This window comes from Heptranchias perlo, chromosome 29, assembly GCF_035084215.1.
Source record: "Heptranchias perlo isolate sHepPer1 chromosome 29, sHepPer1.hap1, whole genome shotgun sequence".
Classification (NCBI taxonomy): Eukaryota; Metazoa; Chordata; class Chondrichthyes; order Hexanchiformes; family Hexanchidae; genus Heptranchias; species Heptranchias perlo.
Genome location: NC_090353.1, coordinates 23,383,004 through 23,399,032, shown reverse-complemented (window position 1 = coordinate 23,399,032; position 16,029 = coordinate 23,383,004). Strand labels below are relative to the sequence as shown.

The window sequence follows — 16,029 nt, the reverse complement described above, 5'->3', positions numbered from 1 at the left end:
GGAACCAAGGCGGGTAGATGGAGTTAAGATACAGATCAGCCATGATCTAATTGAATGGCAGAACAGGCTTGAGGAGCTGAATGGCCTACTCCTGTTCCTGTATTCCTTACTATGTTCCTTAGTCCTTGAATCTGGCATTCAAAAGAAGAACTTTCCTGGATCCAAATTTTCCATGCCTGTGAAAATTTTAAAGTCCTTCATCAAGTACTCCCTCGTCCTGCTCTTCTTCAGGGTAGACAATCTTTCCTCTTAACTCAGCCTTCTAAATCCAGGAACCAGTTTAGTAGACTTCCTCTGGACTTCCCCATATAATTCAGCTCACCAAGGTACAATTTCAACATTGCCTCCTTAAACGTCTATCACACTTTTATAAGTCCAGAGAGCTTAGGCACACATTGGCAGAACCAAGGCTTAGGTACCCCAAATGCATACAGTGGTAGTGTTGGATTTTAATTAGCTAAAACCATGCAGCTTAATGAAAAAATTACCAGTGCATGACCAGCTAGGACCATGAAGAGGCCTCTAATTGCAAGCTGGTGCACTGTTGGGAGTTGGAAGTTGCCAAGAACAAAGCAATGTTTTGTATCTGCTCCATGTTGGACATGATTTGAGGAGGGATGCTCATTGTTGAAATGTTCCATTTACCAGCACTGACACCCATTGCCTTAATGAGTACAGGCATTACTAAGAATATAAATATGTATAAGTAATTCCCAATATAGTGCATATAAGTATAAATGTATAGATTTTGATGGTTTCAGTGCAGAGCTTCTTGTGACAGCAACACATATCAGGAGTTCAGGTGCAAAGGTCAGCATGCCTAGTTTACAGCGCATATAAATTGAGAGAAAATCATAATGGTTACAAATCAGACACACTCACCTCCGCATCTAAGTTCCCAATATGTGACCCTGTCATATAAAGCTCTTGAGTGGTAAATAATAACATTTTCCCCACAGTGCAACCAATGATAACTATTATAATGCTTTCTGCCTATGCTTTTTAGTTACCTTTTCACCAGACTCTAAGATTTTGTTCCCATTCCATGCCCGCTCCTTCCACTAGAAGGTTACCAGTCTTTGCTTGGCATCTTCCCCAGTAGTGTCACTGAAACCAGAAGTCATTGGAGTAGGGGGAGTCTAACCTACATTGTACCGCTCTGCGATCCCGTGATTTCATATTTTGCTTTAGTGGATAACCATGCCATGTCTCCATCTACTTTAATGTTAACTCTTTGAACAAAAATCTCATGGTAACTATGAGATCCATGATGTCATCAGATCCCACCGATTGCAAAGCCTGACAATGGCACAAGATTTTCGCCAGTTCATGCAGCATGGCAGCATTAATTGAAATATAAAATGACTGATGGATACAACAGCTTTATAATTTTAAATAATTTTGCTTTCAGTGAAACCAACCTTAAATACAGACAAGCACTGAGTATCACACACAATGCGGTGAACACCACAGACCAACTAGCACAGTTTGATGGTGAGTGTTAGTTATAGCTGCAGAATCTTCTCTCAAAAGTTTAGATGATTTGAATAGCGTTTCCAACAGAGCAAATTGTCCATGGTCTATAGAAAAACAGGTTTGATGGACTTGATGACCTTTTCTCATTCCATAAATTCTCATGTTATAATCTCTTATCTGACCATAGACATTTGTCCTGTGTTCCAAATGATAAACAGCCATTGATTTGGGAGTGGTGAGAAATGCAAGTGTATTATGTCGTGTTTAATTTTTGAACCAAAGTAACAAATAAATGGTTGAAATTTGAATTAAAATCTCTATTAACCTTTAAGATCTTGGGTCATAGTTGGCAATCTAAGGGCCTATCTATCTATTATGAAGTCACTTTGTTTAAGCAGATGTCTCTACCCTAAACCAGTGTGTGGGGCCTTGCCAGCAGCAATGTGGGCAAGAAAATTGGGTGCCTGACCCCATGAGCCTGATTTCCAGTATGCCCAAATTTTTGAGGTGCGATTTTGGGGTGGTGAAAGAAGCCAAACCCACATTTACATGGTTAGATTATTGAAATCCAATCCCACACTGAATTTCAAGACTTTGGGTGAAGTTCCACCCAGCATGTACCCTACTCCTATGTAACAGGCTCATGGCACTTCAACAGGCCTGGCCTACTTTCTTAAAACAAGGCTGCTGGTGTTTCAGTTAGTGTTGAAGTATAGTTTTTTTTTTGGCATTGAACATTTATCTCCTTCTGCAATGAGCATCTTGCACACCTTTTCCGATATGTATTTATCGCTGGGAATTTCCTCTGGCTTCTCCTGCTCCGCTGCTGTAACTTTGATGGAAGTTTAGGTGAATACCCCGTTTAATGCATAAAATACAATAAAATAATAAATATGCTGCTCACTTTCTGTATAAACATACATTTGGAATGTCTGGCGGTTTTCCCAATCTCCTGCGTAACTTCAGCAGAATATTAGCAGAAACTCTGAAGAAATACAGTAAATGACTAAAAAAAAAATGGCCATTTATCATTTCTCCGGGGTGCCGCCGATTTCCCACACAGATTCTAAAACATGAACTCAGTTCTTACGCTGTTCGAAAAGTAGCTTCTCTTTTCTGCTGGCTGGCACAAAAACTTCAACACAGAACTCTCTAGCTGTTGACTGCAGAGCTGAAAAAACTGATTCTCTAACTGAACACATGAAGCCCAATATATAATCTTGTAATCGGTGAGCCCTGACCACCTAACTGTCCATCAAAGTGGACTACAGCCAATCAATGGCTTTTCTCAAACATCCCGCACTACTGTCAATCAAACCTTCCACCCCAGGCTTGGGACCAACTTTGCAGACATGCATACCCACAGAAATATGATCCAAACCCCTTTGAGGTTATATTGAAAGACAAGGCAATGGATGATTACATCTCTGACAGAAAGCTGCATTTCTCTTATCAATATTGAATGGATATCCAACCTTTGACAATGGCAAAGATGCTTGTGATTGTAAATTATGGCTCTGGTCAGTTAAACAATGAATACCTCAGACAACCCATTGTGCTTGTCTTAGAAACTTGCAGCTTGTGGAGCCCTGCAGCCAACCTATCTGGATTCTGAACTGATGGCTTTTCTGTTCAGTGACTTTGGGTATTAACCCTTACGTGCTTTTTCTACCAACACAAAATAATAAAAATTTAACACAGACAAAAATCCATTTTTGTCACATCATTCCCCCCCCCCCCCCCCGACTTTTTAAAAAGGGTCACCCATGCAAGTCCAATGGCTCGTTCATGAGGATCGTGCACACTGTGCTAGGGATGCCACCATAACTATTGATTCTCCTGGGCCTCAGCATTTCACAGGCAGTTTAGAAACTTACCTGTAAGAGGTGCCAGGCCTATGCCTGGCAGCTCACTCTTGCCATAGTTTCATGCATTTTGCGGCCTGGCTGGTGTCGAATTGCCTGCATCGGACCTTTGGTCAAATTACAGCACTTCACCAGGACTGTCCCATGACTACTCCTGGCTGCTGTTCATGGACTTTTCCATGGGTTGTTCCTGCCACTTTACATGCCACCCTTCCAGTTCAGCAGTTAAGATACATAAGGCTATCTTATCTTGAACAAGGTTTGGTGTAGAACCCTTTTCTGGCCACATCGGGCACCTGTGTGTGACCAAGAACATATTCTCTGGATAAAGTGGCTTTTTAAATTCAAATTGTTCATTAAGATAGAGCTTTCTCTCTGCCTCTCCCCAGGCCCTGGCTTGGGATCAGCTGGCTGTACCTCTTTCAGTCCCACTTGTACTATCCGGGCTCCCTTGGACAGTCAAGTCCCTAAAATTATTTGGTGCAAGACTCGATACTACACCTCTGCTGCACTTGAAGCCAACCCAATACGAGGCAGAAAGGGAATTGAAAATCCTGTGAAAGTCTGTGGGTTATAAAACATCTTTTCCCTTGAAGATCAAACAATTTGTTCTCAATAAGTGGGCAGGATTTTTTTAACACTTAGGCGGACAAAGTGTGAACTGAAGCTTCTGGGCAGCTTTATTGTCTGTTGAGAGCACCATTTGAAATGGAATGAGCATGTGAAACATTTCTTGCCCACCAAAAAATCTATAACTTGGGATCAACAGCTAATGAGGATTTGAACCAGACGCATTGTCTGGGAGAACTATTGGAGTTTTCCAAGAAAATGCTTGGACACCATCGCCAAAGCTTTAAAATGTAAATGATCTCAGGATGTAAACTATATTTTTCATCACATAGATAATAAAAACAACCAGGGCAGATCCAGACAAGTGAAAATGGTCAATATCCTCACTCAATGTCATTCTTGGACTGTTTAGTTCTTGTTGCTGTCTTCATAATATTACTGAAATAATCTACAGCACTCCTGGATATTTATTTGAGGCATCCTTCAAAAAAAAATGTTTATATAATTTAATTATTTTAGGTTCAAAAATACCAGAAGTCTTTAAATAAATATGAATTGTTCCAACAGGTACAATAATCTGTGAAAGGCCAAACTGTGACCTGCACTCATTTACAGGCACACTATTTTGGAAAAACCAAGAATTCTCACTTGACAATGAGAAAATATTACTGCGAGGCTGTAGAATACGAAATACGGAAAAATGCTACGGGGTGGTTTTATTTGCAGGTAAGTAGAATTGTGTATAATAATGTGTTACAATCAGAATGCAGGTCTTCAAATAGGACGTGGTGCATCCTATCTGCTTGATATTAAGGGAGGATGGTCAACTTGAATTTGGCGATTGGGTTAGTCCTTGAGTACAGTCTACTCTTCTCAATTCAAAATTGCTTCATTTAAGCATTAGTTTCTCATTTTATGGTGTTAATTCAAATTATTGGATAATTCAAACTTTTTTCATGCATAAAATGCCTTTGAATTATCAGGAGGAGACTGCAATTAAATTTGGCCAGTTAAAGGCACTTTAAATTCAAAACAAAAGGTGGCAGCACGCACGCAAAGACATAGGGCTTCATTTTAGCACCCGCTATCGGGTGCGTTCCTGGCGGGGGGGGCTCCAAAAATCGGGGAATCCCGGAGTGGGGTCCGGAGCCCGGCTCCAACCCGCCCACTTCTGGGTTCCCCACAGACGCGCCGACGTGCGCGCGCAGCCCCCGCATGTGGGAATCCCGCAGGCAATTAAAGCCGGCGGGGTTCCACTTAAGAGTATTTACGTAGGTATTTCAGGTCATTAACAGACACGATTAAGTGAATATGTGAGGAGGGGTGGGATTTTATTGACAACTGGGACTGTTTCCAATACTGGGGGAAACACTCCCAGTTGAAATGGACCTGTTGCAGCTGTCAGCCTGTGGCAGCTGCAAAGGTCCATTTGACAGGTCGGGTGGGGGGAGACCCTCACTCATTGCAGGAGGCCACTCTGTCACTTGGGACAAAGTTTGGCCTCCACCACCCTCCTCCTGACAAGAAAATTCACCAACTTGCACATTTACACCGGTGTCCAGACACATGTACCTACCTTGCAGACCCCCTCAGATGTACATCTTCCGGATGGGGGCCGCCGTAGCTGCAGTCATGACCTCCTCGGAGGGCGAACAGCATCACCAGCCTCGCCGGCCACGCCGTCTACCTCTGACACGTGGAGCTCCACAACACAGTGCTGTGACACATCCACCTGCACAGCAGGAGGGAGGGCAACCGCAGAGAGAGATGCGTCGCAGAGGGCACTACCCTCGCCACAGGATCACAGACCGAGGCTCAGCTTCCTGGACCTCTCTGAGCAGCAGTGCACACGGAGGCTCAGAGTCACTCGACATGTAGTCGTGGACATCTGCAGCCTCCTTCATGCCGAGCTGCTCCCGGCTGGCCTGAGCACCATCTTCTTACCTGTCGCTGTCAAAGTCACCACTGCCCTCAACAACTTCTCCTCCGCATCCTTCCAGGGTGCCACCGGGGACATCGCCGACGTCTCTCAGTCGTCTGCACAAAAGAGCCCTACAAATACACCTACACCCACTCTGCAGTGACACAATGGGTGGCATCAGGTGTGGGTCTTCATAGTGATCCTCAGGAAAGGGCATTATTGCACAAACCAGACAAGATTTGCAAAGACGTGGCAGTAGTGATGCCAATATAATATGTGATGTGAGTTGCTCAGAAATTCAATATAAGTAAAAACCATGACAAACCCTCAAACACCCTTGTACATCCCCTTCAGGAGGGTGGTGGAGGCCAAACTTTGTCCAAAGTGACAGCGTGGCCTCCTGCAATGAGTGAGGGTCTCCCCCAACCCCGCCCCCACCCCCCCCCCCCCCCCCCGCCACCCCCACCTGTCAAATGGACCTTTGCAGCTGCCACAGGCTGATGGCTGCAACACGTCCATTTGAACTGGGAGTGTTTCCCCCAGTACGGGAAACAGTCCCAGTTGTTTGCAAAATCCCACCCCATGTAAAATATCTCCTTAATCATGTCTCTAAATGACCTGAAATACCTAAATAAATAACTTAAGTGGCACCCCGCCGGCTTTAATTGCCTGCTGGAGTCCCACATGCGGGGGCTGCGCGCACATGTCAGCGTGTCTGTGGGAAACCCGGAAGTGGGCGGGTTGGAGCCGGGCTCCCGACCTGCCCCGGGAATCCCCGATTTTTGAAGCCCCCCCCCGCCAGGAATGCACCCTATAGCGGGTGCTAATATCGAGCCCATAATTCTCTCTGTGACTGCATGTTGGCATTTTTTGCACAATCAATGTTCTAACATCATGGGGCAGGAGGCAAATATCATGGTTTGGTGAGGGCAGATGAGTAGCTGCTGAATATGCCCAAAGCCAAAACACCAAGGCTCTTCTTTAACAAAAAAAGTGTGTGTGGGGGCACGGCAGAGGCTCTGAGAGGGGAGTTTCCAATCATTGCCGGTTTGATATAGACTGCATATATATTCTCTATGGTGTCTAGTAGGACAGGGATGGGTCTATTTTAACTTGACCACCCAACTTCCCTTCCTGGCCCCCATGTTAGCTGATATTGTTGATGATTCCCTTTCCTCAGGTATTGGCCCTCTCCCCTTCAAATCTGCAATCATCAACCCCTCCTCAAAAAACCCACTGTGCTTGCAAACTATCGCCCCATCTCCATCCTCCCTTTCCTCTCCAAAGTCCTGGAACATGTTGCCGCCTCCCAAATCTGCGCCCATCTTTCCTGCAACTCCATGTTTGAATCCCTCCAATCAGGTTTCCGCCCTTGCCACAGTACTGAAACGGCCCTTATTAAAGCCACAAATGACTTCCTATGTGACTGTGACTGTGGTAAACTATCCCTTCTCATCCTTCTCGACCTGTCTGCAGCCTTTGACATGGTTGACCACACCATTCTCCTCCAAAGCCTCTACTCTGTCGTCCAGCTAGGTGGGACTGCATTCGCCTGGTTCCATTCTTATCTAGCCAGTCATTGCCAGAGAATCATCTGCAAAGGTTTCCACATGTACACTGACGTCACCCAGCTCAACTTCACCACCACCTCTCTCAACCACCCGCCCCCCCGCAATGTCTCTCATTTGTCACATTGCTTGTCCGACATCCAGTACTGGATGAGCAAAAATTTCCTCCAACTAAATATTGGGAAGACCGAAGCCATTGTCTTTGGTCCTCGCCGCAAACTCCGTTCCTTAGCCACCAACTCCATCATTCAGCCTGGCCACTGTCTAAGGCTCAACCAGATCATTTGCAACCTTGCGACCTATTTGACCCTGAGATGAGCTTCCGACCACATATCCGCTCCACCAAGACCGCCTACTTCCATCTCCGTAACATCGCCCGTCTCTGCCCTTGCCTCAGCTCATCTGATGCTGAAACCCTTATCCATGCCTTTGTTACCTCTAGACTCGACTATTCAAATGCTCTCCTGGCCGGCCTCCATAAAATTGAGCTCACCCAAAACTCTGCTGCCCGTATCCTAACTCACACCAAATCCCGTTCTCCCATCTCCCCTGTGCTCGTTGACCTACATTAGCTCCCGGTCCGGGAATGCCTCAATTTTAAAATTCTCATCCTTGTTTTCAAATCCCTCCAGGGCCTTGCCCCTCCCTATCTCTGTAACCCCCCTCCAGCCCTACAACCCTCCACGATCTCTGCGCTTGTCCAATTCTTGCGTCTTGCACATCCTCGATTTTAATTGCTCCACCATTGGCAACCGTGCCTCAGCTGCCTAGGCCCTAAGCTCTGGAATTCCCTCCCTAAATATCTCCGCCTCTCTATCTCTCTCTCCTCTTTTAAGACGCTCCTTAAAACCTACCTCTTTGACCAAGCTTTTGGTCACCTTTCTAATATCTCCTTATGTGGCTCGGTGTCAGATTTTGTTTAATAACGCTCCTGTGAAGCGCCTTGGGACGTTTTACCACATTAAAGGTGCTATGTAAATACAAATTGTTGCTGTTGTTGATGTTGGTAGTATTGCCAGATTGATCAGGCTGCATGCCAGGGAATGCCAGTGCCAGTGAAGATATTAGTCCATAGCGCTGATGTTCCAGTTGCTATGGCTGGAATCAAATGGGCAATTGGGGGCTGGGAAATTGGGCAGAGATCATTCTTCCTGGATCTCAGTCCATTGTGTGCCTTATGTGACCTTTCAGCTGGTTTATAGTAGCAATGGATTACTCCTACACAAAATATACAAGAGTTTCATTTTAATGTTACAATGCATGTTAATGAATTATAAGTCAATGTGGATGTAATTCCCAGATTTTCTCGTGCTCAGATCACCCATATTTTTAAAAGGGTATGGGGAAAAGGCATGGGGATGAAGCTGAGTGTTTAGCTGTTTCAAATGCCAGCCCTGATGCAATGGACCTAATGGCCTTCTTCTGAGCTATAAATGGAGTTCAACATGGGGAAATGTGAGGTCATTCACTTTGGACCTAAGAAAGATACATCAGAGTATTTTCTAAATGGTAAGAAGCCAGGAACTATGGAGGAGCAGAGAGACGTAGGGGTCCATGAACAGAAATCATTAAAAGCTAGTGGCCAGGTACAAAAAATAATTTAAAAGCTAATTGAATGTTGGCCTTCATCTCAAGGGAACTGGAATACAAAGGGGTGGATGTTATGTGACAGTTGTATAAAGCTCTGCTTAGACCCCATCTGGAGTATTGTGTTCCGTTCTGGGCACTGCACCTCAGGAAAGATATATTGGCCTTGGATTGGGTGCAGCCCAGATTCACCAGAATGATTTCGGGGCTAAAAGGGTTAAATTATGAGGACCAGTTACATAGGCTATTCCCTCAAATAAAAAAGATTAAGGGGTGATCTAATTGAGATGTTTAAGATGATTAAAGGATTTGATAAGGTTGATAGAGAGAAAATATTTCCTCTGGTGGGAAGTCCAGAACAAGGGGCCATAACCTTAAAATTAGAGCTAGGCTGTTCAGTGATGATGTCAGGAATCGCTTCTTCACACAAAGGGTGTGGAAATCGGGACCTCTCTCCCCCAAAATGCTGTTGAGACTAGGTCAATTGAAAATTACAAAACTGAGATTGATAGACTTCTGTTAGGTAAGGGTATTAAGGGTTATGGAACCAAGCCGGGTAGATGGAGTTATGATACAGGTCAGCCAAGATCTAATTGAATGGCGAAACAGGCCCGAGAGGTTGAATGACCTACTCCTGTTCCTATAAAATTCTATGTTCTGGACTGACAGGAAGTCGACCGCGAAGCTCCCCTGAACCCCTAATTCGGGACTTACCTGGATGCCGGGGTCTGTTCTTTTGGTCCTGGCGGTGGCTCCTACTTGCTGGAAAGCTGCCACTTCCCACCATTTTCGGGCAGGAGACTGCCTGCACCTATACAAATGAAACCCGGGAATTAAAATCTCCCGGGCCTCCCGCTACCGAGGTCGGGACGGTTTACCGCCTGCCTGAGCCCCTGCTCGCCCAACTCCTGCCCCGAGTTAAAACCAGGGCCCTTAGTTATCAGGACAGACTTAGATAGATGGTGCTTTGTATCTTGGAAAAGCGTAGACTTTGAGAGGATATGATTGAGATTTTCAAAATAGTAAAGGGATTAGATTCTGTCCATGTGGATAAGTTATTTGAGCTAGACAGACAAGGGAGCACCGATACAAGTTATGAAAGCATAGAATTAAGTTAGATGTTCGGAAATACTTCTTTTCACAGAGAGTTGTTAACCTCTGGAATACGTGCTGGTACTTGTAGTGAGTGCACATTTGCTACAAGCATTCAAAAAGGAACTAGGCAAGTTCCTGCAAGTGGTAAATATCTCTATATATGAAAGGTAGGTGGGTTAATGAGTACTAATGTTACCAGTCATTATGATTTCCTGGAGCTGATTGCCTTTGTGGTTAGAGAAGAATTTCCCACAGTTGTTCCTAAATTGGCCTAAGGGTTTTTCTCTGGTTTATTGCCTCTCCCAGGAGAGTGTGTGTGTGTGTGTGTGTGTGTGTGTGTGAGGAGGAGGTAAATGGAGTAATGGTGTGTATAAGTTTCACTATGCTGGGATGACACAAAGTCAAAATTACCTCCAATAAGTTTATTGCTGAGGTTAATCTAATAACACTCAGAGCACACACATTTTGGCTTATTTTATATTTCATTTTAATTTTCAGGGGTGGATACAAAAATAATGAAAAACAGCGGGAGATATACTTTGAAGAAAACCAGAATCGAGCACCTCATGAATCGTGTGGTGCTTCTAGTATGTTTTATCAATTTCCACTTGTTCTATGTTTTAGAACCATAGAGGTTTACAGCACAAAAAGAGGCCTTTAGGCCCATCATATCTATGCCATTCTTTTGCTAGACTAATTCAAAACTAATCCCATTGCCCTGCTGTCTCCCCATGGCCCCTGTATCTTCCTCTACTTTAAATATTTAGTCACTTTTCTCTTAAAAGCTGGACTGGTTCCAATCTCAACTACTCCCTGTGGCAAAACTTTTCATGCTCTAACAACTCTCTGCATAAAGAAATTCATCCTAATTGTTTTCCTCATTCTCTCGCTGATAATCTGAAATTGATGACTCCTTCATCACTGATTCTCCAACCAGAGGAAATTGTCTTTCCCAATTCACTCTATCAAAATCATTCATTTTTTAAAAGAAACCTCTTGTAAATCTTCTCTTAGCCATCCAGTGAAATAGTCCCAGTTTTTCGAGTCCCTCCACAGAACTATTATTAATCTTCGCTGGTAATGCTCTAATAAATCTACACTTCCTATGGTTTTAATGTCCTTTCAATGATGGGGACCTAAAACTGCATTTAGTTCTCCAACTGTGGCCCAACCACTGTCTTTAACAAATGTATCATTGCCTCTTTGCTCTTGTACTCTATTCTCTGTTATACAACAGTGGTGGAATTTTCAACTGCAGACTATTCATTTCTCAACTGGAAAATGGGTGACCGGCAGAGAAAAGTCTGGTGATGACCTGAATGGCCTGGCTCTGATGTTCTGGATTCCCCCACCAGAGGAAGTCGTTTCTCTTTATCGACCCTATCGAATCTCTCTATCATTTTAAAGACCTCGATTAGATCACCCCTTCACCTTCTAAACTCAAGGGAATACAAGCCAAGTTTATGCAAACGTGCTCATAATTTAACCCTTTAAGCCCCGGTATCATTCAGGTGAATCTGAGCTGTGCCCCTTCAAGGCCAATATATTCTTTCCGAGGTTCAATGCTCAAAACTGAACACGGTACTCCAGATGAGGCTTTGCACAAATGAAGCATCACTTTCTCACTATTGTATTCCAACCTCCTTGAGATGAAAGCTCACATTCCAATAGCTTTTGTGATTGTGTTTTGTACCTGTACACTAGTTTTTAGCCATTTGTCTACATGGACCCCTAAATCTCTCTGCTCCACCACAGTTCCCAGTCTCTCACCATTAAGAAAATATTCCGATTTTTCTTTCTCAGATCCAATGTGATCACACTTCCCCACATTGAACTCCATCTGCCATAGATTTTGCGCACTCACTTAGTCTGTTATGTCCCTTTGTAACTTCCTGCCCCCATCTACACAACTTACTGTGCCTCCTATTCTTAGTGTCATCTGAAAACTTGAATATACAACTCTCAATTCCTTCATCCAAATTAATAATAAACATGGTGAAAAGCTGAGGCTCCAGTACAGATATCTGGGAACACCAATTGTCACATCCCGTCAATCAGAGAATATTCCCTTTATCCCTACTCTCTGTATTTTATCTCCCTACCAATCACCAACCCATGTACAAAGTGCAGCTCCAGTTTTTGCAATAGACCAGGCCAGACAACAGTATGTAACTAGACATAAAAACAGAAAATGCCGGAAAAACTCAGCAGGTCAGGCAGCATCTATGGAGAGAGAAACAGAGTTAACGTTTCAGGTCGATGACCTTTAATCAGAACTCAATAATGTAACTGGACTTGTGTATTAAGGGTGTGACTTAAATTAATGTAAAGGAATCGTGCCCTGAGAAAAAAATTGCACACAATAGGAATTTGCAGATATAACCTTTTCAGGATATTGTGTACATACAGCAATTCCAACCTCTGTCCATTCCAGCTTTGCCTCAAAAACAAAACTAATTACACTTTTAAAAAAAAAGTGCTTCATTGTCCGTGAAGCACTTTAGGACATCCTGAGGGCATGAAATACACTAGCAAAGTCCAAAAGTTTTCTTTCTTATTACTTTTTGACTTGTACTGGGCTTAGTATCCCGAACTGACCAAACAGGTTATTGGGATCAGAGGTATACTTATAGGGTTAACGCTACTGAATAACTAACTGCATGCCATATTTATTTGCTATCTTTCCAGATCCTCTTGATTCTTGGCAGTTTGTCATTCTGCCTTGCTGTTGGAGCTGCTGTTTGGGACGTGTGGTTTGGAAGCAAAGCTCCATATCTCGTCACTGAGTCCACAAAGTTCAGCCCAGGATATCGAGGCTTTGTGTCCTTCTGGGGATACATTATCATCATCAACTCTATATTACCAATGTCACTTTATGTCACGTAAGCAAGTCATTATCCATTTGTAAAGCAACATATCAACTTACAAACTCTTTGAAATGTACAGTTGTTTTGAATGGTTTTCTCTTTACCTTCTCCCTGGTGATTTAAAATGCAAACCGAAGGATCGCCACAGGCCGCAGGTCAAGCAATTCTACTGATTTCCTCGTAATTGAGAAGGCAAGAAAGAGAAAGAGAATGGTTATAATATATTGGAAAACAGTAGATTTAAAGTGTTCAACAGTAATTCAATCAGAACTGATCAGTTTTAAAAGAGAAGGTAACGCTATGAATAATTAGTAATACCACCTACTTTAAAAAAATAATCCCACTCTGGCCATGATCCGGATTGAACCTGCTGACACAGATGATAAGAAGTTTAGAGCATACTAAGGCTCTGAAATAGGAACAGTACATTTATCTACATTCCCCATTTCCAACCTCGGAGTCTCAGCTAAAAAGCGAAACACTCATGTCTTTTTTCTTATCAAAGACTGTTGTCCTAACAGCTGATATTGCTGCAATGAAGACTTAGCTGGAATGTAGACCAACTGTTGTGTCACGTACAGATCAGAGTCAAGTTGCAGAATGAGGGCAAACTGTATGAAACACAAAGTAATGTTCATGTGTGTTAATTATGTTGCAGTCCAGTAGAGGGAACTATTTTACTAAATTAGAACCTAGCAGCCTAGGATGTTGTAACTATTGCTGAAGAGGATGCTGAGGTTTACTCTGCTGTCTGGTGAGGGGGCTGTGGGGTATACCTAGGTGGTAGGATTAAGAAAACTCTGAGATGATCAGATAGTCCATGGAACACAATGATTCCCATACTACTAGAAACACTGAAGTGTCACCTATGGAAAGCAACCAGCTAGAGCTGAATAGTGGAGGTTGTAAGAACTGCCTTGCTCACTCTATTCTGGGAACCATAGAATCAATATTTAAAAATTGCTCTGTGGCAGAGGATTTAAAAAAATAATTTAGTGGATCTTGTATCTGACAGAATAACACTGCAATTGAACTTCAGTATTAATAAAATGGCTTCTTTCTATTTACAATGTTTACTGTTAATATTGTTAGTGCAATGACTCAATGGAGCTGATTTAACTAATTGTAAATCTGACTGCCTTCAAATTACATGCATATCATGGCAAACAAATTTCTCAGCATAGATCTGCACTATTTACTGCTATTGTTTCCTATTTAGAGAATGGCTGAATTTTATTTTTCAGTTTTGAACTTCTCCATGTGGCCCAGAGTTTTTTCATCAACTGGGATATTAATATGTACTGTGCTGAGAGAGACACTCCCGCCAAAGCAAGAACAACTACCCTGAATGAAGAGCTGGGTCAAATAAAATACATTTTCTCTGATAAAACAGGCACCTTGACCCAAAACATCATGGCATTTAAGAAATGCAGTATCGGTGGCCAGATATATGGTAATTATTATATTTCTAATATATATGAATAAGTCAGAAATATTTGATGCTCTGTTATCAGCAGTATACTCTTCAATTGAAATGTTTAAAAGGCTAAGAATGGAGAGAACTGAGTGAACTATTTTCCAAAGAGTTTTAACTACAAAAGATATTTGTGATGATTTGCAGTTCCATTTTAGTTTTAATCGTGAAGTTACATAAATTTGTAGGGCTTGGGGACAAACAACTTGCAAATCTTCACAAAATTAACAAGCCCCTTCTAGAGATTGGAAGAAATTCATTTTCCCATATGGCGATGGAACATATTACTACCAGAAAGAACAAACATGCACTTTTATAATGTCTTTCACATCCTCAAGACCTCCCAAAGTGCTTTACAGCCAATGAATTATTTTTTAAGTGCGGCCACTGTTATATAGGCAGTGCTACAACCAATTTGTGCGCAGCAAAGTCCTACAAACTTCAAATTAGGTAACTGACCAGTTAATCTGATAAAACAGGCACTTTGACCCAAAACATAATGGTGTTCATGGGGGTGTTGGTTAGATGCAATTAACTCTCTGTTGACGAACATAAAGAACCTGGCAAATATCTGTCTAGAAATGGGACTGAAGGCGGCAGGATTAAAAAAACTCTGAGGTGATCAGATATGTGATGGAACACAATGGTTCCCATACTGCTGGGCACATGGAAGTGTCATCTATGGAAAGTAGCCAGCCAGCATTGAATAATGGAGGTTGTAAGAACGTTGTCTGGAATTTCACCCAATATAGATTTACCGCCTTTCAGGAGATCAAATTAATGGGGCAACATTCATTGTATGGCAGGCTGTATGTGGTCTGTAGAAGCAATGGGTTGAAGGGCCAAAGGCCTTTCCTATTCCATGCATTATCCTGTTATTGTGGATTGTATAAGGGATGTTCAGTAAAAAATAGTTTGTGTTTTATAACCTAAAAGTTGAATTATTTGCCTTTCAGGTAATCAATATGATGATGCCAATTTTGCAACGGTGAGTGTTTTTTAATAGAAATTATTCTGCAGAGATCAGTTTATGATTTTGGCAGACCTTGAATTTTGAGGTTCATTTAAAACCTTGTACTCATTGAGTGCTGGTTCCTGACATGAAGGGAGAGAAGGCTGCCATCCATCATTGCTTTTGTCACAAAACTTTGCTTGGGCTGCCCACGAATTAGCATCGTTGCCACACAAACCATTCAGAGCATAATTACAACTTGTGATGTAGATTTCATGCACTCACCACTAGTAGTTTGAAGTATAAACTGGAGGATTGTCTTGCAGCGTAGGATTCTGAGGGTTTAGCCAAGTTAGATGCAGGGGAATCAAATAACAGACACTCCAAAAATGGATTAAACATATTGAACTAACCAATAGACATTTTATGAAAACGATACATTTTTTTACAATAAATATAGACAATAGCTTGTTTTAATTTTATTTCAAGCATGTATAGAGATGATGCAGTACACATTACCTGCGATTGATGCCCTTTGGGTTCAGGTATGAATAACCCAAACTCCATTTGGATATTTAGGCCCTAAATTTTCTCAGGCCTAAGGTGCAATGCGGGGGTAAAGCAGGTGGAAGAGGCTTGGTGGGGGTGAAAGGC

General features: G+C 42.6%; 1 protein-coding gene across 1 annotated transcript in view; it reads left to right on the top strand.

The window, feature by feature from the left end:
- The window catches only part of atp8b3 (ATPase phospholipid transporting 8B3), a 70,076-nt gene that overhangs the window by 13,135 nt on the left and 40,912 nt on the right, over positions 1-16,029 (top strand). Inside the window, exons 7-12 of the mRNA XM_067968282.1 lie at positions 1,412-1,494; positions 4,479-4,637; positions 10,581-10,669; positions 12,771-12,964; positions 14,194-14,402; positions 15,380-15,411. Coding sequence (XP_067824383.1) covers positions 1,412-1,494; positions 4,479-4,637; positions 10,581-10,669; positions 12,771-12,964; positions 14,194-14,402; positions 15,380-15,411 — 766 coding nt within the window. The remainder of the gene's footprint in view (positions 1-1,411; positions 1,495-4,478; positions 4,638-10,580; positions 10,670-12,770; positions 12,965-14,193; positions 14,403-15,379; positions 15,412-16,029) is intronic.